We start from the raw sequence: 23,950 nt of genomic DNA on the forward strand, positions 1-23,950 counted from the left end.
TCGGCATCATACAACGAACAAACCACTGAAGTTTGATCTACATCATACAATGTATGTGGACGTTATTAGGCATTTCCTGGGTCTCATTTTTCGCCATAACTTCATCGCTTCGCCACGGGCAAACCGTTCGACATATCAAAAATATCTTCGCAATTTAGCGTCCCCAATGTCTTGAGATCATGTTCTCCGAGTTTGGTGGCAATCGTATGGAAATCCTCAGAGGAGTATATCAAATTCCAGAGCATGCGCTTTTTAAACAGCCCTGAATAGCCGACTTCCTGTTGGGCGGAGCCTAAGACATGCAGCGTGAAAGTTGTTCGGCTCAATGAGTTCTATATGTGTACCGAGTTTCATATGAATACGTGCAAGTATGTGTGAGCTATACATCAAGCTTTCTGACAATCTTCCAGGGGGCGCCGTAGAGCCCCTGTGCCACGCCCGGGTCCCAGCGTCTGTGGCGTCCTAATGGCCGCAGGTTCCAATGTGCGTGCCAATTTTCAAGAGTTTTCGGGCACGTTAAGGCCCCCAAAAGTACCCGGATAGTCGAAATAAAAAATAATAAAAAAAATAATAATCCTTAGAAGAACAATAGGGCCCTGCGCCTTACTGGCTTGGGCCCTAATAATCCTTAGAAGAACAATAGGGCCCTGCGCCTTACTGGCTTGGGCCCTAAATATAGCTGCGAGCAGCGATGACGGGCCCAAGCCGTCAGCATACGCCACCCCGGTGGCATCGATAAAACGGTGCCCAGCGAGCACAAGCATCACAGTAACCCTCTGGCAGTTTGGTTTTAAGGGATACGGCAATTAAAGGGTTAATCCAAACCATCAACTCAGTGAAACACACACACACAGAACAACATATAAAACTTTAAATTCTGTGAAAATATATTTTTCATTGGTAGTTGATGTTAGTTAATGCATTTACTAATGCTAACAAATGAGAAATTATTATAGTTACCAAAGGTTTTAATGATTTATAAGCTTTTTTTAATGATTTATTTTTCCATTAACTAACATGAATAATTTTTTCTAACACAAATTAATAAAGTAAAAAATATATTGTTAATATTTAATGTTATTTGTGAATTAACCAATGTTAAAAAACAACATTATTTAACTGTTGTTAATTTACATAATTAATAAATATATACCATTTAATGTTTATCAAAATCAATTCCAAAATGTGTTAATATATTATTACATTTTAAAGTTTTATTTTTTGAACATGACTATTTTTCTAATATTAAAAATATTTTGTTCATTGTTAGTTCATTGTAAGTTCATACTATCAATGAAGAATTAACATGCTGTAAAAAATACATTTTTCATTGTTAGTTCATGTTAATTAATGCATTCCCTACTGTTAACAAATGAGACTTAATTATAAAGTGTTATCAAAACCTTTAATGCTTTATAAGCATTTTTTAAGGATTTTATTGAGAAGTTTAAACAGACCCTCTCTCTCTCTCTCTCTCTCTCTCTCTCTCTCCCTCCACACTCACTGAACTCACACAGTCAGTCACCCACCCAGTCACCTACCGCACACATTAGAAGCACAGAGACAGGAGAACTCTGATAAGTTTGAAAATGTTCTCCTCTGTATAGTGTATTGTAAATTCATGGAATTAATAACATATCCTCAGACTGTATTGTTCTGTGTATGTAATTTTTTATGAAGTGTTTTGAAGCTGCTCTTAAAAGATAAAAAAAAAGAAAAGTGTTATTTTTTACTGTGACTTTAATAAATTGCCATTAAATCACCGTTCAAGATATCCTAAATCCGTCCGCAATGTAGTATCTTCAGTATCTTGGAAGCATGTGAAAAAATGTTTGGTGTGAATTGTTGGTTTCTGCTTGGGAGGAGTATGAATTTGTTTACAGCCCGTTTAAAAAAAAAAAAAAACACATAAAAAAAAAAAATAGCCGATTTCCTGTTGGTCGTAGCTAATGACTGTAAATTAGAAAGTTGTCCGGATTAATAAGAACAATTTATGTACCGAGTTTGGTGTCTGTAGCTATCATTATATATATATAATCATTAATAATTATATACCATTTAATGTTGATGAATATTAATTCCAAAATGTGTTTATATATTATTACATTTTAAAGTTAATCTTTTGAACATGATTATTTTTCTAACATTAAAAAGATTAATAAATGCTTTAAAAAAAAAGTTCTTTGTTAGTTCATACTATCATGGAAGAATTAACATGCTGTAAAAATATATTTTTCATTGTTAGTTCACGTTAATTAATGCATTTCCTAATGTTAAGAATTGAGACCTTATTATAAAGTGTTATCAAAATCTTTAATGATTTATAAGCATTTTTTAAAGATTTTAAAAAAACAGACCCTCTCTCTCTCTTTCTCTCTCTCACCCACTGCCTCAATCCACACAGTCACTCACACAGTCACTCACAGCCCACCCCACCCCCACCCCTCACTCAGCTGCAGGCTGACAGGACCTCTCACTCAGAAGCATTATATCAACTCTCTGATAGTTTTTAAATTTTCTTCTCACCATAGTCTATTGTAAATTCATGAAATTAATCACATATCCTCAGACTGTATTGTTCTGTGTATGTAATTTTTTATGAAGTGTTTGGAAGCTGCTCTTAAAAGATAAAAAAAAAAAAGTTTTCTCTTTTTTACTGTAACTTTAATAAATTGCCATTAAATCATCGTTCAAGATATCCTAAATCCGTCCGCAATTTAGCATCTTCAGTATTTTGGCGTCATGAGAAAAAATGTTTGGTGTGATTTACGTGTTTCTGTTTGGAGGAGTATGAATTTGTTTACAGCCCGTTTTTTTAAAAAACCCACATTAAAATAAATATAGCCGACGTCCTGTTGGTCGTAGCTAATGATTGTAAATTAGAAAGTTGTCCGGATTAATAAGAACAATTTATGTACCGAGTTTGGTATCTGTAGCTAAAACTAACCCCCCCATTTTTGACAAAAGGTGGCGCTATAGAGTGCCTCTTCCACGCCCGTTTATGAGCTTTTTCCAGTGTCTAACTATCATTAATACTCATATGTGTGTTGAGTTTCATGACATTCTAAACATGTTATCTGCCTCAAAATCACCAGAAACGAATTTTCAACTTTGACACGTTGCCATGGTAACATAATTTTAGATATCAATATTCCCTTCACAGTTTTACATCGGCCATGTTTTGACATTATTCTGGTGAAGTTTGAAGCAAATCGAGTAAAAAGAAGATGCTGAATTCAAAGCATTTTGAAAACGACACACTTCCTGCAGCCAGTTGGTGGCGCTATAACTTTCAGTCATAATAGTCACATCTATCCGATCGGCATCATACAACGAACAAATCACTGAAGTTTGATCTACATCATACAATGTATGTGGACGTTATTAGGCATTTCCTGGGTCTCATTTTTCGCCATAACTTCATCGCCTCGCCACGGGCAAACCGTTCGACATATCAAAAATATCTTCGCAATTTAGCATCCCCAATGTCTTGAGATCATGTTCACCGAGTTTGGTGGCAATCGTATGGAAATCCTCAGAGGAGTATATCAAATTCCAGAGCATGCGCTTTTTAAACAGCCCTGAATAGCCGACTTCCTGTTGGGCGGAGCCTAAAACATGCAGCGTGAAAGTTGTTCAGCTCAATGAGTTCTATATGTGTACCGAGTTTCATATGAATACGTGCAAGTATGTGTGAGCTATACATCAAGCTTTCTGACAATTTTGCAGGGGGCGCCGTAGAGCCCCTGTGCCACGCCCGGGTCCCAGCCTCAGCGGCGTCCTAATGGCCGCAGGTTCCAATGTGTGTGCCAATTTTCAAGAGTTTTCGGGCACGTTAAGGCCCCCAAAAGTACCCGGATAGTCGAAATAAAAAATAATAAAAAAAAAAAAAAAAAAAAAAAAAAAAAAAAAAATAATAATCCTTAGGGGAACAATAGGGCCCTGCGCCTTACTGGCTTGGGCCCTAATAATCCTTAGAAGAACAATAGGGCCCTGCGCCTTACTGGCTTGGGCCCTAATAATCCTTAGAAGAACAATAGGGCCCTGCGCCTTACTGGCTTGGGCCCTAAAAAACAATAGTAAAAAAATAAAAAATACCATAATTTGCTTTTTATAAGCAACTGACAGACTAGGGAGCATTAATGATACTGCAGCTCAGTCATGCGGTTTATTGAGATACTATTACTATATATAAACATTCTTAAATCAAAATACATTTACTTGAGAAGCAAAATGACTTAAGATATTAGGTCTTGTTTTTTTAAATTAAGTATTGTCAGTGGGGTCAGAAAAATAATCTTGTTTTCCCTTTGTATTAAGTTTTATTTTTCCGACCTCAGTGGCAGTTTTTTTTTTTCAAGCATAAACTCAATTAAATTTGATAGATTTTTCAGAAAACAAAACTTAATATCATTTGCTTCTAAATGTATCTTAAATGTAAATGCATCTTTATTTAAGTATGTTCAGACATTTCTAATGGAAAACAAAATAAAATACTAAATAAGAAAGACTTTTTTGGGGCAGCGTAGGGACAAGAATATCATACTAAGTTGAGGGCAGGCCCTTTTACCCTAAACCAGAAGCAACTGTCCTTGCACAATTAAACAATCGATTATGGCTATCGCGATTAAAATGAAAGGTGAAAATGAATGAAAAGTGTCTATTCGAGGGAATTATATTTTGAGTCGCTCACACTGCATTAGATTGCTTTTTACGCATTTGCTTCAGTGATTATAACAGGAGTTTTTGCATAACTTGCGCTAGACTAGACTAATGTCTTGGACTGACCAGTGTTTGTCTGTGAAGCCAGAGCCAGAATATATGACGAGCTATTTCCCCAAAATGCATACACAAAACACACAATTAAAAAAAAAAAGAAGTATTCTATTAATCGATATTAATAATCATTATTGCAATATCAGGAGCAATAATCGACAATAACAATTTTTGTCATAATATTGCAGCCCTGTTAGCTCCTGTTTTAAATGTATAATTCAGATTTAAAGTGTATAATCTATTTAAAGTGAGTGCATTCTCCTCGGAAAGGCTTTTAGAGTAAATTTACTGTTTTTCCTGTAAACTGTAAAATAGATGATATATTTAAACTTGTGGTGAACATTCAAGTTGCTACGTTGCTTCATAAACAGCATGTGGTTTTGGACTATATTACTAATGGACTATATTACTTGGTGGAAAAAGCCATTATCATCATTAATACATTTCCACCATTTCATGAACACAGTAAGTCTCCTAAGGCAGTGTAACAAACAGTCTCTCTTAACTTATTGCTTTATAACTGGGTGGGTGACTATTTATGACCATCAAAATAAAGGTAATAAGACAATACTGTTGACTACTAGAATTCATGATAATTACTAAGTACACATAGCAATAAAATCACAACATTAAAAAGATTGTATGGTATAGAGCTTGAATGCACACAAAATAAACATAGATATGCAAGAGAATCTGAGTCCGTATGAGGCTGGAGCCCTTTCTCTGCTTATTACACACAACAAAAGCCCTTGTGCCTGACTCTTACATGACCTAGCTATGGTTACTAGGGTAGCTGTGTTTGAATTTGGTGATAAAATCCATCAAGGGCTCTACATCTTGGCTCAATTCTAAATCAACAAGACCCACACACAATATTCCTGGAGCATGTGAAGAGGAACTGCTGATTTTCAAGGGCACTTGATGTGCAAAAGCTTCTTAGTTTCAGTTGAAAGCAATATGTGAACTGACTTACTGATTCAGACATTTGCTGTGTTGGTCAAAAGAGGACACTGTTATGTGTCATCTACTGAACTACGCAAAGATGGTTTCTCTGATCATTTGATAGCTAGAAGGTCAGCATCACCTCAGCCACTGCAGAGCCACAGGTTCAGCTCTAGCTGTAAGCCAGTGAGATCAGGACATTGGCTCAGAATGTGAAGAAAGCTATTGTGTCAGCACAAAGCAGACCCACTACACACACACACACCATGCACAGAAACACCTTCACCTATATTCAAGCAAGACAGACTGGTCATTATCTCACATTTTTGTAAGGATGCACTTTACAATGCCTTACGAAAGTATTAATTGTTTTTCACGTTTTATGTTGCTGCTTTATGTTAAATAGCTTTAAATGATAAATAAAAGGTCCAACAGCTGATAATGCATATCAGAGCAAAAACCAAGCCCTGGGGTCAAAAGAACTGTCTGTAGAGCTCCGAAACAGGTTTGCGTCAAGCCACACATCTGCGGAAGAGTTCCGGAAAAAATTCTGCTTCATTGAAGGATCACAGAAGCATGTAGTCTCTGTTACCCTTAATGGAAGAAGTTTGAAACAACCAGGACTCTTCCTAGAGCTGGCTTCCTGGCCAAACTGAGCAATTGATGGAGAAGGGCTTTGGTTGGTGTGGTGACCAAGAACCTGATGGTCACTCTAGTTGAGCTCCATGATCGTATATGCAGATAGGAGAAATAGGAGTGAAATAAGGAGTGTAGACTGATGTAGAAAAAAAAAATAATTTAAAGCAGTTAACATAAGGCAGCAACATAAAACATGAAAAAAATGAAGGGGTATGAATACATTCGCAAGGCACTGTATATCAGATACTTGATTGGATAGAGATGTTTTTTCATGGTTGCTAGGGCACTCTGGGTGGTTTCTAAGGTGTTGCTATGTGGTTGCTAGAGTATTCTGGCAGGGTGTTGCTATTACAGTGTTTCGAATGATTTCATTTTAAGCATATGAAGCTTTGCACTCCGTAACAATATGATATGTTCTGAGCAAGATCATCAAAAAATCTATAGTTACATTTAATTGTGCATTTAGAGTTTAGATTGAGATGTTTCAGTTTTTATTAATAAATTAATTCTTTAATTCAATGCAATGTTTGAACATTTGGACATTTTTCTAAACACAAACAAAACTTCAGTAACTTAATTTTATTGATATTGATAGCATAATTTTATTATGTGTCCTTACTAGGACACATAAAGATAGATTGGAATATTCATCACTTTAGATAGACACTGAATTTTCTTTTTATGATTCACAAATGAACAATATCTCTCCCTTTCACTGCAGAACAGTAAGGAGGAACAGACATTCAGATTTCTAAGTGTGGAGCATTAAAATATCGCTCGAGTCGCACCCAGACACAGGCCTGATAAATAATACAGCAGTTAGCCACTCTACTGTGTCTGCTCAGACATATGTGGCATATTGATCTGTAACATGTCTGTCCCAGCATCGGCTCCAAAGTGTGCCAATATCTGTGTCAGAAAACTGGGCCAGTTCCAGCACAATGAGAAATACGATCCCCTATAGCATCTCCTGAGCTCATATTGGGATTTGGGATGGTATTTTTACAACGTGGCATAAAGGAACTTCTATTCTCATCTTATTGAGTGCTGAATATGGTCATGTTAATGTTTGTTTCACAAAATTGCTATATGTATCGCATAAATTTGTTCGAATTTTTGTGCCGTAAAAGAGTTGTCGATACCATGTGTGCAGACATGAGAAACAACTGTGTTTGGACTTATTCCCAGACATCCCAGACTGATCAACATTTTGATATGAGATGTTTTGCTTTTGAAGTCACTTTATAGAAATTATACACACTTCCCAAACAAGCTTTTTGACTTAACTAACCATCACTCTTTTCGTTTTAGATGTGTGTGTGTGTGTGTGTGTGTGTGTGTGTGTGTCAGCTGTTTTCAACACTGATAATAATAAATTTTTCTTGAGCACAAAATCAGCATGTTTCTATGATTTCTGAAAGATCACATGGCACTGAAGACTGAAGTAATGGCTGCTGAAATTCAGCTTTCCCATCACAGGATTAAATGAAAATCGAAATTGTATTAAAATAGAAAATATTTCATAATATTACTGTTTTTACTGTATTATGTGGTGAGCATAAGAGATTTATTTTTAAAAACAATACAACAGTCTTACCAATTAGAAAGTTTTGAACGGGATGTTAATTATTATTGTTTTTTTTTTTTTTTTTTTTATCTTGACAGCCTCAGTTTCCATTCACTTTGTTGTATGGAAGAGAGCAGTATGAACAATCTGCTAAATTTCTCCATTTGTGTTCCACAGAGGAAAGTAAGTAAGTAAGTACATTTTTGGCACAACATGAGAGCGCGTAAATGATGACAGAATTTTTATTTTTGGTTGAACTGAGGTCCGAGTCCTCTCAGATACCTTCAGAAAAACATAATTAACATTCAAACTAAAAATAAATAATGAATCTGCAGTGTAAAAGAATTGTGCCATCTTGTGGCACTACATAGTATCTCAGCATTTCATAAACTGACACTGGAGAGGGGAAGGGAAGGTCTCTTGGGAACTTGATGATGACAAAAACATTATAACACTAGGAATTGTAGGTCAGTGCCCCGTTGTAGTGACGTTCATAGAGGAAGAAAGAGGTGTGCATGTTTGTGAGTGCGAGATGTATGTGTGCTTCCCTGAGCAGCTGTGTGTAGCACAAAGCCTATTTGAAAGTAATTACATTAATTAGACCGCATTAGAGGTGTTTACCACACCGTATGGACTGTAGGCTAAATAAGTATGTGCTACTGTCCAACACGTCTGAAGAGAAGCTGAATCCAAATGACTGCCTACGAACACAATTACAAACCATTATTATAATATTAGGAGAGTTGGTTTTATAATAAATATTTACAATGATATTTGGTATAGATTTTCTTGCTTTTCTGACAGTAGCACTTGAACGGTGTGAATGCCACAAGTTCTCCAACATGATTTGAGAATTATCCAAAGAGAATCAAGAACTGAATTTTGATGTGAGTAGACTGTAGGTCAATGTTTTTTTTTTGTTTTTTTTTCAGAGACATCTGTCTGCACATCTGATGTAAGTGAAGGGAGCAGCTTGCCTGGTGGATGGGATGAGATTTTAACACAGCCCTAAGAAATCAGCATGTCGTCTGCCAAGAGCTTGAGGCTTAGTCAACATTACACACTCTACAATCTTTCAATGCAAGGTCCAAACTAAAACTTTGCTCTAAACAAGCATGTTCTAAGACTGCATATGAAAGAGGATTAATATTACAAGCAATATGTACATATATTTAGTTCTGGATTTTAATTTGAGCAAACTGGCCCAGTGGCTTCTGGAAAATCAGATTTGTTTATTACAACATATTACAACTGCAAAAGAACAGTTTGTAAATAAATTTTTTTACAGTTTGCAAATATAAAAGTAAAAATGACAAAATCACATGACAAAATGATTAAAATTAAAACTGAAAACATAAAAAGAAAATCTCATTTAAATAAATAAATAAAACTGTCCTGATTCATGAACATATCATTCTTTTGAGTCAGATTGCTTTGACTTTTCTGGTGCTTTTTTATGTTTTTAGTCCCCATTCCTTGTAATGATCTGGAAAACAGGGGTCAGTATGTTATTTAACATATTTACTTTTCTATTCCACTGAAGAAAGAAAGTCTTACAGGTTTGGAATGACATCAGAGTAAGAAAATTATGACAAATTTTAAGTTTACTGAGAAATATCCTTTAAAGACAGCTAAAACCTAAATTGAAGAACATCTCATTGAACATTCCTGTATTCTCTTTATGGAGCAGATTATCAAGAAATCTCTCTTTAGTTCAGAAACACTTGCTGCTATTGTGTATCTCCGCACTAGGCTTGTCATGGCCTGCCTTGTTCCAGACTTCAAACTGGGCAACATATTAAAGTAGACTTTAATCATCGCTCTTCTACTTTTCGCCATCAAAAACTTGTCAAAACCCATCAAGGGTCTATCTCTGAAGTTTTAACTCCTGCTAATACCACTTGTTATGCCAACAGAAGATATAAAGCAAGATAATTAATCTATCTTTGAGCACCAGTTTTTGCATTTAAGCTACAAAACAAATGTTCTTCTGATGAACAAGAGCAAACTAGATTTGAAGTGCTACCTTTCCGGTCTTGGCAGGATGGACTGAAGGTGTAGTTGGGGTGGCCCTGCAGTGGGACGCCCTTTCGAGCTGGTGGTCCTGCCCAGGGTTTGGGCGCCCATAGCGCATCTTGCTGCTGATGTATTTTGGAGGTGAGGAGTCTGCGGCGAAGGCTGCCCTCCGTCTTGGGCTGGAGGTGTAGTTTGCGAGTATAAAGAGGAAGAAGTTCATCTTCGTCCTCATAGTAAGTCCTATTCCAGCATTTCCCAGCTGGTTCAGTAGAGAGGCAGTCTACGTATGCAATCATCCTGTGCTTGACAGAAGTATCTCAACTTCAGTCCAGGTTGGGACGTTCAACCACAGTTTCCCACATCCACCCTTTTCCTTTTTTACCTCCACAGAGCCAAGACAACTAGGCGTCCAGAGAAAGCTCCACAAACATTAGATACTAGCCAGAGTTGGACAATATTCTACAAGAGAAAATCTGGGTTCTCCATAGACAAAAACATCAAACAAGAATCAGTGAAAACACATCTAGTATGTTGTTGTCCTCTCACTAACTACCTAAAGCTTTAGACTGAGGGAATACGCAAGTTAGCCTACTTGTCTAATCTGTAAACCAGGATTATCCCTTCACATCCAAGTGCTGCTGAAGGCAGGCTTTGCACTACAGATGGTCACCTGGGAAAAGGTGAAAAATAACACTGAACTAAATGTGGTACAATTGTAATTTTGACCTAAATGCTAACAAAAAGGTAGAAATACCATGGCTGAGCAGATGAGAAGAGTTGTAACACTACTGTTTCCTTTGATCTCTATTAGAACTACAAAAAATGTTTAAAATGGGAGAGTGTGCAAGACAATATTTTACACAACGCATTTGTACATGCACTGTCTTATTTTTATTTTATTTTATTGTTGGTGTATATTTTACTCATTTGTCCAATAATTCTATTAACCCTTTAAAAAATGTTTTTAAATTTAATAAAATGCATAAAATCAAGTTGAACTGTTTGATGGAGGTTGGTATAAAAAGTATCAATGTATTAATTTAATGAAAATAAATGGAATAAATAAATTTAGAAAATAATATTTTTTGAAAACAATCTCACGAAATAAAAATAAAAGCAATTAAATTTGGTTTGCAACCCCTTTGCACTCTTTGTGCCATGGAATTTACATGATTGAGGGATAAATTGTAGATTTCTAAACTTGTTGCATATAAATGTAAAAAAAAACTTATATCAAAGTTTGAGACAAAGCAAATTGCTAAATATATAGCTACTAAAAAACTAATACAAATCAACACATTACTGAGCCATTAAAGCAAAAAATATTAAAATCAGGCCCCAGTGTTACAATCAGTCTAACATATCTTCTTAATCCATCTTGAGTTACTAACACAGCTGTTTGTGACCATAAGAAGAGTAGAAACTAAGAATCTGAGAGGGAGAGAAATACGATATGACCAACAGATAGTAGGACAGAAAGTGTATTGTACTCTGTTATCTCCAGCAAATGTAACTGTCTAAGTCCAGATAATGTGTTGAGCCTCAGGATGGGTGACATAAATATGGGGCTGGAAAGAGATCCCTCACCCAAATAGAACAACAACACACTCCAAAATTGTATTTCAGCACTTTATGTTTGTATAGACAAGCTGGATATAATATAATCGTCCATTTCATCGTGATCAGATCTGATTAAACTCCATCCGGGATCTAATCCAAACCCTTGAGCTCAATTCTTTGGATGACCGCCAACGGCAGGAACTGGACCAGATGAGAATTCCAGCGACCAGAAGCTGTCCTGCCAAGAGCTTAAACTTACATACAACCACCCTGGCCCAAAGAGAGCTTTTCACAGAAATACTATCACGTCCATATAAATCTAAGCTTATCATTTAACATGCCTGGCAGCAAGTGTTGAATCTATGTCCGTTCTGTGCTCTGTGTTAACCTAAACGAGTTGAAGTTTATGCAGTGACGTGGCCACTTTGAGGGTTTATCGTCGAGCAGAAATTAAAATTTTCGAAGTCTCCTTCCCAGAAACATCTTTTGTTGCAAGCAGTAAAGTATGTGTTCGTGTGGTCATTGCTCACTGGTCTGCAAAGCATCTGGATTCACTTAATTGAATGAGCAGTAATGCATTTGTGGAGATGCAGTGCAAATTTGTTAACCTAGGAGATACTGAGGTTTCGCTTTTTGTGATAGAAGAAATATGAAACGGCATGTTTATTAATTTTTTGAGTTCGTTATGAATAAGAGTAAGAGAATGAGAACGGCAAACCAAATTAGAAACCTAATAGAATCCCACTTTCTCCCAAATTTATTTTTCCTCCTACAAAAAAAGTTAATTTAGATTAGTTCCTTCAACAAATCACATAAACCAGTGGCTCTGAATAGAGATTGTGCACCCCCACTAGGTGGGGTTCCTGCTTGCTTGGGTGCACAAAATACACGGCTGGAGGGTTTCAACAAAAGTTGCTATGGAGTCCCTGTAATTCGGCCAGAAGCACCTGCTGGAGCAGACAGTATGCTCAACTCTGCGTTCACAGCTCTACTGTTGTGTCCATTTGGATAATTTCTATCCTTTGTCATACTTGACTCAGTGGACATGACCTTGATCAGACGGAGCTGTTGTGTGGGAAGTTTCCTGTCATTTAATATCCTGTATACTACAAGTGCATGAACATTAGAGAAGATCTGCATATGGATTATACCTGCATATATACTTTACATATCCCAGAGGCACACAGCGTCATAAGATGTTGATATTTGGTTGAAGTTTGGTTGCAACATCGGGTGACCAAAATTCAATGTCAATTCAATGTTTGATGTCAATGTTAATTTGATGTCCAATACCGGCGTCAGCTGACGTTAATATTTGTTGTTTTTAGGTTGTGTAACCAAAATCAATGTCAAATTGGGGTCAAATACTGATGTCAACCCGATTTTCATTCTCAACCAAAATGCAACGTCTGTCCGGCGTCATATCCAGCATCAACCTTATGTTATATTGATGTCCTCTGCCTACTGGGATGGTAGTGGCTGAAAGTCTAAGACCACACTGAAGATTGGATTTTTTTGTAACTTTTTAAACAATTTTTGAAACTGGACATTAACAAAGTCAAAAAATTTGGTGTAAAAAATAAAAAAAAATTTAAACTTCTGATTATGCCTTGACCAAGTGAATTCCTTTTCTTGTTTCCATTGAAGCACAAGTTTCACTTTGGAACAATTATATCCAGTCAATCCTGGATATTTAGCTATTTTTTTAAGATTACCTCTGTTTAAAACACTAATAATTCTCAAAATGAATATCCATATTTATACTGTACATAATAATGTTGTAATGCCTAAATTCACATCTACAGTAGCATTTAAAAATAACTAATTCTATTTTTTTAGTTTTAATTTATTTAGCCAAATACTACAAATACTAATACAAAAATGTAATATCGACCATAACATGAAAAATATGATCGGCTTATAGGCCAGAATTAAAAAATTGGAACATCCCTAATCTCAAATCAGGTTTTACACAAACTTGTGGAGTTCATTTCAGCTTAAAAGCTGCTGTCATTACAGCAAAAGGAGGACGTGAACAAATGTACATATTTCAGATACCACTTCACTTGTATATATAGAGCTATCTACTGTATACATCCATGTCCAATATGGATTATTGGAATGCCAATTTAAAGCTGTTAATGACCTTCCCTCAGTATTCAGATCACCGGTCTTCCCAGCTAGCCTGCTATATACATAGATTATTGTTAGTAAATTTAAGCATTGTAAAATATTTGATGTGAACTTTCAATGTTGTAACTACACAGTAGTGCTAGTGCACCACATAATTCTTTTAAGCAATAAATAACTTGATTACAAAAGACATTTGTACAGTGCAAACATGCAGCCCATAAAACAAATTTTACAGATGCTCTTTATCACACACTCCTACGAAGAAGCATCTTGGAAAAGGAAACCATTTTCAGCTTTAGGGGATGCTTTTGGACTACATTTCTAAATCCTCCCATCTGTCAATCTCCCAATGTTTTGTCCCTCATTCTTTCCAGAATGTCTTAAAGAATGCAGTAACATCCTGAGACTTTTGATTCAACAATAAAATCATTAACTCCCTTGAATGGTTCCATCTTGGAATCGTCCCCTATGGCATTTCTGAAATGAAGAATGACTGTTCCTTGCCTATTATCTCAACCTTCAAAATATGTGCTGGCCAAACTCAACATTGGTCTCCACCAATGTTCCAGGGATCAGACTCAGAATTCCACTAATGTGGAAGGGAGGGTCGGCTCTGCATACGCCTAGCAACTGAGACCCTTATGTGGGGCTGACATATCTGGAATGGCCATCATTCTTCAGGCTCCAAGCCAACCCTGGCTAATGTCCACGATTCATAACTGTCACAGGAACCGTGAATGCCTTGTGTGAAATGGGAAAAAGCGCATAATGAGACATTCATGCTTGCATGAGATTCAAATCCAGGTGTTTTAACAATTAAGCCTGGATAATCACTCCGAGATTTGGAAAAATGATCATCGTGATAGCTGAGACGCCCATAAGACTCCATCTTCTGCATCTTCAGTCCAAAGCAAGCAAGAACATGGCAAAATCCTTCTACTTGAACAGGTTGGATCGCAAAAAGAGCGAGACAGTAATTGGATTACGTCCAATCAGCTGCTCTGGCTCTTCTGGAAAACAGTAAAATGGAGAAAGAGGAGGCAGGTACCTTTATCTAGGTCAAGGAAGCTTCATTTATTTTAAAACAATCTTACACAGAAGAGCACTTTCAGGCTTTTAAAGTGAATTACACTCTACGAAATACCAGTCCCTGCCTCCCACAAGAGTCGTCTCCACTTCTCATTTAAGTCACAGAAGGACGCTGATTTGATTCAAGACCTGAGGAGCAGTTGACTAAAAGAATGCTCTTTTAGCTGCTCATTAGGGAGCCACTAAACTGTCTCTCCATCATGTGACACTTTTAGAGAAGCCTGTGGGTTGTGGGTCACCGCATACATTTGCACCCGGTGATTACACCTCTGACAACAGGAGTCAGTCCATAAAGCAACTCTACTTCATGAGAGCAGATGCACTTACTTAGAGGCTGGTGTGCAGTGTGTTGGTGTACAATTAGCTGAAAAAGGAAAATCCACAAGGGTTTTTGAGGGTAGAGGCGCTGCTGGTGTTGATACGAGTGATATGAATGCACTTGTTTTGGAGATTTTGACTTTAAAACACGAACCTGTCTCAACCTGCAGAGAGCCCTCAGCTACAGGCTGATTGCATCCAAGTTCATGGTGCTGCTGAAAAGGACAGATTTTTGTAAACAATACAGTTCACAGAACAATGAAGTATGCTTTAGGCCAGAATGCATGCAGTTTAGTGGATCTGATCTGTTACATATCTATTTCAATCTATTAAGTGAAGAAAATACTGAAGAAAATGCACTATTCATAATATGCATAAAATGCACTATTAATAATAGCCAGCAAAAATAATAGTTTTAATAAAATAAAAGTACGTTTATGAAGTTTAGTAGGGAGATTGGGGCTGGTTGTCACAGTTTTTCTCAAGTCCAAAGTTAAAAGTTAAAGTTAATTAAATGCATACTTTGTGTTTTGTGATAACATGCCCCATTAGCACTGAAGGATTTGTCACAAACTTGCCATTATTACTAGTATTGATTTTTCTATTTTTTAAATCATAAAAACTATGAATAATGGAACAAACATAATTTAGAGGAACAGCAAAAAAATAACATTTGAAGAACAAAACAAAACTGACCATTGTTTTGATAAACATATTGTAACAAATAAATTAAAAATAAATTTTATTAAAATAAAATGAAATAAAATTATAATGTGTGAAATGTGACATGAAAAATGACACCACTTAAAACAGTTTCAGGTTCAAACTTAAAGGGGTAAAGATTTCAAAATTTTAAAACTACTTAAAATTTGTAACTACTGTACTGTCGGTTTGAAACCAAGATGTTAAATCACTGTGAATGAATAAATGAATAAAACAAATTGACTTACAGATGGTATGATAACAATGCATAACTTTACAATTGTTGAATGAATAACCATTGTATGCTATTTTTATTTGACCCTACTATCAAAACAATAAAGAAAAGGTCAGAAAAAGTAACTTTGAAGACTTTCACTTTGAAAATCATTGGCACTTACCAGTCATGACAAAAGCACAAAATACCAATGCGACTATTCATAACATGACCTTCAGGTCACTGGTGAATAAAAGAGGTGGCCAGTGTCAAAAAAGAAAAAGAAAAAAGTCACCATGCTGAGCAGATTATTTATGCTTGGCATGAAAAATACACTGGATAACAAAAAGTCACAAAATAACAGACAAGTAAAAAAAAAAGAGGGTTAACAAGAACAGATCATCCATCCAAAAGAAACACACACTTGGACAAACACACACACAACATTGCAAAACAAAAAGCTCCTATATTCATGTATCATAGGGAAATAGGTCACACCAAAATGAAAAATACTCGTGTTGTTCCAAACCTCTATTTAACTTTCTTTGTTTACATTAATACAAAAGGTGAATTTTTGAAGAATATCCTTTCCATTATTTTTCATATGATAAACACAAAGGAGAACGGGACTGTCAAGATCCAAACTAGTAAAAAGCACCATACAAACACTTCTATGATACTTCTGAAACTTGAAAGCTTCAGTCCTCATTCATTATAACTACACAGAAAAGAGCGACCTGCACATTCCTCTAAATGTCTTTTTCAGATACAGGTTTGTAATGGCAAGAATGAATAACTGATGACGAATTTCTATGTCTGACTGAATTATCCCTTTAAAACAAACACAAAGCATTGCATACACTAATTAAAGAGCAGATGAGGGACACAAAATGCCAGCAGACAGCCAAAACCACAAAGAATGACAAAGCTGCAACACTTGCAACTCAGACTTGCATTTCTAAAGAGAAATTTGCCATGGAATCACAGCTCGCTAGAGTTCACATAAAAGACAGATCAGATAAAAGTTTCATCTTTCCTTATAAACAGCCTCGCTCTCATCACCCCACGGTCACCATAACTTTTCTGACAGATTCCCACTCGGCAGCCTGCGAGCCGCACTTCCTAGTAAGAAAACAAAGGAACCGGAGGAGAGAGCAGTGCTTTGAAACTGAGCAGGACGTTTAACTAACAGCTGAGCTCGATCCCCTCCCTTTGTCTTCCATCAGGGAACTCTTACACTCTGAAACTGCAATAACTTACGTACGTCTCCTAGCTGTTCTTTGTCTTTCTTCTTCCAGTTTTGAAGGTCTGACACTTACCTCTCAGACAGAACATGGTCTCCTGCCTCTTCCACTGTGTGTTGGTATTTGCTGGGAAGTGTGTCAAGAGTTTTGCAGCACACTGTCCTCACACAGCCCCGTCCCTCTAGAGCACAAACACTCATACAGGTTCAAAGACACTATCTGTAACCCCCTCCCTCGCTTTCACCCACGTATACACACACACACGGTGGCAACCTGCCAGCTCATGCGCCCTGGGAAAGTGTTATCCAACCCCATAGTCCTGCCGTTCCTAGGACTGACACTGAGGGACAAAGGACAGAGAGGTGGAGAGATTGTGTGAGAGAGAGACTGAGTGAATCAGGGAGACCCCCTCCTTCTCTCCCTCCCTCTCTTTCTCTCTCTCTCTCTCTTCATCTCCATCTGCAGCACTGCAGAGCATTGATTGTTCTTAACTTGGCTGTCAGCAGTTCAGCCGTCGCTGGCTTTTGACACACACAAAGTTAAATATAGCTAAATCCCCTCGACTCAATTGTTTGTTACAGAAATAAAAGGTCATTGTCCTAGGCGGTCATCGACCGCTAATGCTTAAAACATGCTTTGTGTGCTGCATTTTAACCTTGTCATGTGCAGTTCGTTAATCTCACAATATCTGAATGCAAATAGACCTGAAATAGATTCATATCTATAGATGAAACTTCCTTTTTTCAAATCAAACCTAATGCAAGTACTAGAATGTCATTTCTGTCAATTAATAGTTTTCCCAATGCCAGTTCTGTTTTACTTTAACTGAAACACTGGTGTTGGCTGTGGAGTGAGAGTAAATAGGATGCATGACTATTTAAATCAAACTGTTAACCTTGGACTCCTTACAAGGAAATCCCTGACTATCACAAGGTAAATAAAATCACGTTGGTGGGAACCTAGTTTTAAATTCTGCTGCATTTTTACTAATCCTGTGTGATAATAAACACAGTTAAGTGAGACTACAGACATTTTTTATCATGATAGGGTGAATCTGTCAATCAATAATTCAATAAAAAATGTCCAGGTCATCTCAAAATCAAAAGAAAAATAAGAAATACTTGGCATAAGGAAAATTATTTTCATGACAATTAAGCATATTTTAACCCAAATTCTCATTACCATAATGCCACATAAACAATACTGCAATATTTTTTAAATCACCATTTGTTGAAGTTTACTATTTATATACTTTTTTGCAGAATTAGATTTTTCTGATAAAATTCTGCCTTGTGCAGGAAAATCTCATCAGTCCTATGACAGGCTACTTTCTCTCAAAGCAAAACAATTTATTGTATTTATTTTTATTTTAGTATGACATACTGGCTACATGTTCTTAAAGTTCACCCATTAATATACAAGGTTTATATTTCAAATAAAAGCTGTTCTTTGAACTTTCTATTAAAAGAATGCTAAATAAAATGTATCACAGCAGTTTTCTTACATTAATAATTATAAGAAATGTTTCTTAAACACTAAATCAGTATATTAGAATGATTTCTGAAGGATCATGTGACACTGAAGACTGGAGTATTGGCTGACGAAAATTCAGCCTCCTTCCCTCAAAGCCCAGAGTGGAGGACCATTCAGGATGCCCCTTCCAGAAACCCTCAACAAAATGTAAACCTCTATTGTTCTCTACAGGCAATACCACAAACAGACAAACAAACTGAAAGCTGAGTGTCCTCTGCTTACCTCTGTGATGGAGAGGAGCATAAACCCACTCATCATAGTCATCATCAGTTTCCAGCTGCTCTCTGTGGCAGGGGAAGAATCGTCCATGCTGCTCAGAGAGAGTGGAAAGACCCAGAGCACCAAGGGTTCGAGGAACAGGGTGACTCTTGCCCTCTGCCAACTCCCCTCTGTACCTCAGAAAACTCCTCTCTCCCCACATCTCCAAGAACCAGTGGCAACAAAAGCCTGACTTGAACCGAAGAGTAAGGCACGTCTCCAGATGCCCCACATTTACGCAAAACAGCAGCTTAAATCACTCTAACATGGAGGGATTTATAAACACGCTTGCAAAGACCAAGGGCGGGTCCTTCTAGAATATCCATGCTTCAAAATATGATGTTGAAATTGTCCTCCTAAGCTGCACTACAAGCAGTGCTGGTCTTCAGCATGCCTTTAAGCTCAAAAATACATTCTTCTTTGTTTGTCTAAGCGAGTTTGTCTCCAAACAAGCAAAGTGCACTCTCAGGAAGCCCTAAGAAGAACTTTGGACAGAAAGTGGGGAACTTCCTCTGCTCCCCAGCTGTGACACGTCGGTGCGTTGGCATGAGCAAGTGCGTGTGTGTGTGTGTGTGAGAGCATGCACACTCGTGCTCCACTAGCTCGGCTGTGTCTGCTCCAGCACGATTTCTGCATGCTCTTTCTTCAGGTGGAGCAAAATAAACTCCATCTGTTATGCTGCTTGACGAATAAGGCGTTTTGAAGTGATATTAAACTGAAAAGCTCCTGGCTAAACCACAAGATTCTCACACTCCTCCTGTCTGATCTTCATAAGGCAACACTTTAGCGTGGTCCACACGCACCCTATAAATAGATAAAGCAGATTAATCGCTTTAGAGTGTCTTATGGCTAAGCAGGGAAAGGCTCTTAGACCTGACACATAGTGTGTCTTTTACTTTAATGAATTTGGCACGATTATTTATCTATGATGAGTACAGACTGACAGTACAGAAACAAATACAACACAGAACATGTGAATGTGTATTTATCCAATCCAAAACCACTGATAAATCAGAGCAGACATGAAATGTTACTTGTTTAGTGGCGTTGATCAGATGCACTAATAGTAGCATTGCTGTCCGATTAAAAAATTTTTTTTATATATATACATATATATATATATATATATATATATATATATATATATATATATATATATAAATAATTATTTATGTGATTCATACATCAGCTAATGGTGTAAAAAACTGAGTTTCAAAAGTTTGTACATTTCCAGAGTTCCAGACTGTGACTAAAATGGTCGCTAATAAAAATGTGACAATTTAAAGTCTAGTCTGGAAAACATTGTGTAAATGCAGTTTCATCAGGTATCATCTCATAAGATTCCATTATTAAATTACATTATAAGATTGGTGTATATGTTTTCAACATGCAAGAACCACTGCAGCACGAGTTGTGATGTGCGATTTTCAAACAAGTGATTCTTATGAACAAGTTGTCTTTAATGAGTCATTGAAAATGACTCATTAAAATATGGATTTGCTTTTGAGTTAGCGGTCTGAACCAGACTCCATCTGAATCATTCAGAGCTGTTACTGACGCTCTGTTGTTGTTGTTGTTGTTGTTGTTGTTTTTAAATAGGCACAGATAAGATGAGATTCAGATAATTCATCTGAATGAGTCCTTCTCCCTCGTGGCTGGAAAATTTCTTGGGTTATACGTTTTTGCCATTGACCCATATCGGCGCCACCAAAGAATGTTTGATAAAAGTGAAAAAGTGACGTGATATACGACCAAGTATGGTGACCCATACTCAGAATTCATGCTCTGCATTTTAACCCATCCAAAGTGCACACACACAGCAGTGAACACACACACACCGTGAACACACACCCGGAGCAGTGGGCAGCCATTTATGCTGCGGCGCCCGGGGAGCAGTTGGGGGTTTGGTGCCTTGCTCAAGGGCACCTCAGTCGTGGTATTGAGGGTGGAGAGAGCGCTGGACATTCACTCCCCCCACCTACAATCCCTGCCGGCCCAAGACTCAAACCCACAACCTTTGGATTATGAGTCTGACTCTCTAACCATTAGGCCACGACTTCCCCTAATAATAATAATAGTGAGAACATGTGTGCCAGTTGGCACAATCAGCTTGCCCATAGTCAAATGTTCCCCAAAAGCTTTGAAATCAAGCAGCAATCCAAATGTTCCAGACTGCTTTACATGGCTTTAATCTGGAAGCTACACACTGACCCTAAAACGCTCTGTGATGGCACCAAAACAGTTCCAAAGTCTTATATGCCATGTTTTGTACACCACAGTTCAGCAATAATGCATATAAATTGACGCTGACTTTAAAATGTATTATTTTAATTGACATGAAAATACGTTAATTGTATTTATATAGATTCAAAAACATGGCATGGCATGCTTGAATGGATAATTAAAGTCTAGTTTTTGGGACTGTCTAGTTAATGTCTAGTTTCTGCTGCTTAAGGATTTTACAGTAATAATAAATGAAACAATAATACAGCCGATTACTTTTGGTACTGTTAGGATATTTTATGTACAACATGTCTAACTGCAAATTAGCAAACATATTTCAGCCACAAGAGGGTGCTATGAACTCAAACATTCTCTTCAACTCTTGAAGATTTGCCTAAAAGGAAAATACTTGTGTAGCCAGCTACTAAATTTGTTAATGTCAATCAAGCACTAACTCAAGACATCATTATGTTCTGAACAGGCAGCCGTTCCTCATATTCTGGGATGATATTCAAGCCTTTAAAAACATCAGATAAGGCATGATAAATAAAGAGAGGGAAACACAAACTATCAAGCCAGAACTGTAACAGATACCTGATACAGAAGCTTATCCGACACGCTTAGCTACCTTCCTGTTTACACAAGATTTTCACTTCTGCACAGTTTTTTTGTGCCATTTTGCCCCACATTTCCTCAAGGGACAGACAGGGAACCCCTTGAGTGTCCTGCTAAAAAACATAAGTATCCTTGACTTTATCACCAAGTATGCAATTAAATTAAAAAATATATTTAATAACAAAATTTATTGTAAATAAGAATTAATTGTATTTTTAGGTTACAGTTTGAGTTTATTTTCATGACAACTTTCCTTTTGGCAAAAAGGTTTCCATATAAACACATAAAAACTCAATTTAGTTTGGTTTTGTATTTCAATGCATAAAGAATCATTGAATAAAATGTAATGAAGCTAATGGTTTTCAGTTACTATTGGAATCTCTACAAGGAGCATGTGCTCGGTCTGCAAAATTGAAATTAAATGGAAATGCAATCTATTCCAGACAGACCATAACTGCAGTTTTACTTATGAGTTGGTCGACTCCACCCAAATAAACCAATGAATTCAAATCTCTCCTTCTCCACACACATACACATTCCAAAAATGAATGTTGGAGGTATTTTGAAAGGCACTTTCCCTACTAAAGCAGGACTAAACAACCCCAGGATCAGATGTTTTCAATTAGGATTAAATTGGAAAAAGGGAGCAGCAACAATGGTGTAGTCGCAGATTTCAACCATAAAGTCCAGTCATATGGCATTGGCAAACTAATAAGCCATTAAAACCACATTAAGGGCACTTGTTGAACCACAACCAATGACCTCAACTGACACATTTACCCCTGTGCCACCTTTTACATGCCATTTACCTCTGTTTTATTTCTCTAGGTTGTTTGTTTTTGCACAAAAATGCAATAAGGACGTTCGATCTGAAGTTCATTTAGTTTTCTTCACAGCACTCTTTGTGGAAACAGACCAAAACCAGAGCAGTTTCTATTTTGAAATGATTATAAATAGATATATAGTCTTAAGACCTTTCACAATTTTCCTTCTACATGTATTATTTATTGCATCCAGCTCAGAAATTCAGATAAAGACATTAAGACATTACCTTGTAGAAAGGTGATTCTAGGTGATTCTGAAAGCCGTTAAATAATGAATTATATGTACTGAGCTGATTTGTTTTACATGGATCTTGCAAAGCGACTTGACGAAATGATAAACAAAGACCATCCCAATGAGTATTCAACAATGACATTTCAGTATTCAACATTCATGTACTTGAGCTGATTTTGAAGAGCTCTTTCGACTTTGCTCTTTCGACTTTGCTTTCATAAGCCAACAAAAACGACACCAGATATATTTTTGATCAAGAAGACGCCATATATTTTTCATACAATATGTATGAATGCTTAATTTCAAGTTCAAGGAGATTTGTTCACAGATTTTCCCCTACAGGCTGCAGCCAGTTGTTATAAGGCTCCTTTCACTCTATAGCCAGACTTCACAAACAGGAAACATTCATAAAACCAGAAGGAAATCCTGAAGTCTGTCACTGTCCTATCTCAGCCATCCTCCCTATGATATCTTCAATGATCATATCTGTGTTATTCCAGTATCACAGCTGTCACCACAGACTTCACATAAGGTCACCATCTGTATCAGCAACCATCTTGACCACAGCATAGTATACTATAGTGCAATTTTACAGTAATATTTTAAAGAAATAAAGTCTTGACTGTGAGATATGAAATAGCATATCTGCGTTCGTGCAGTAAACTACCCTACAAACTTTGTGGAAGATCCTTTCAAAAATACTTTTAACCACCCATTGTGATAGTGCAAACACTGACTGTTGATATACAGTATTTCAGCTCCTTGTGAGGAATGAAGCTTATCTCTATATAAACAAGACAAAAAAAGAATGTTTAGAAAAAAACTATCTGTGTTTTTTGCTACTGTGAGACACATTTGATAAGACTAACATACATAGTACATTGTGTCCATGTCTATATATGGTTTATGGGAGTATGGGTTGAAAACAATAACTCAAACTCGGTTAGACTGCACCGTGGCAGGGGGGTGATTCTTCAGTTCCAGACTTCCAGGTGTGAATCTGCTGGCTGACTGAGGGAATGTGCTGGATTTTTCCGCCAAGGAAAATCATATTTCTCTTTCAAC

General features: G+C 36.9%; 1 protein-coding gene across 7 annotated transcripts in view; it reads right to left on the reverse strand.

Moving 5' to 3' along the window:
- The window catches only part of LOC306850414 (NHS-like protein 1), a 72,072-nt gene that overhangs the window by 42,130 nt on the left and 5,992 nt on the right, over nucleotides 1–23,950 (reverse strand). For 4 of the 7 annotated variants that reach the window (XM_079386059.1, XM_079386062.1, XM_079386061.1 and 1 more), the window contains exon 1: nucleotides 17,276–17,500. The exons of 1 other annotated variant lie outside the window; for it this stretch is intronic. In XM_079386059.1, the coding sequence (XP_079242185.1) occupies nucleotides 17,276–17,291 (16 nt within the window). In that variant the 5' untranslated portion in view covers nucleotides 17,292–17,500. Of the gene's footprint in view, nucleotides 1–9,950; nucleotides 10,506–17,275; nucleotides 17,501–18,955; nucleotides 19,467–23,950 lie in introns of those variants that run through there. 2 more of the 7 variants (XM_079386058.1, XM_079386056.1) reach the window with 2 other exon arrangements.

This window comes from Barbus barbus, assembly GCF_936440315.1.
Source record: "Barbus barbus genome assembly, chromosome: 30".
NCBI lineage: Eukaryota > Metazoa > Chordata > Actinopteri > Cypriniformes > Cyprinidae > Barbus > Barbus barbus.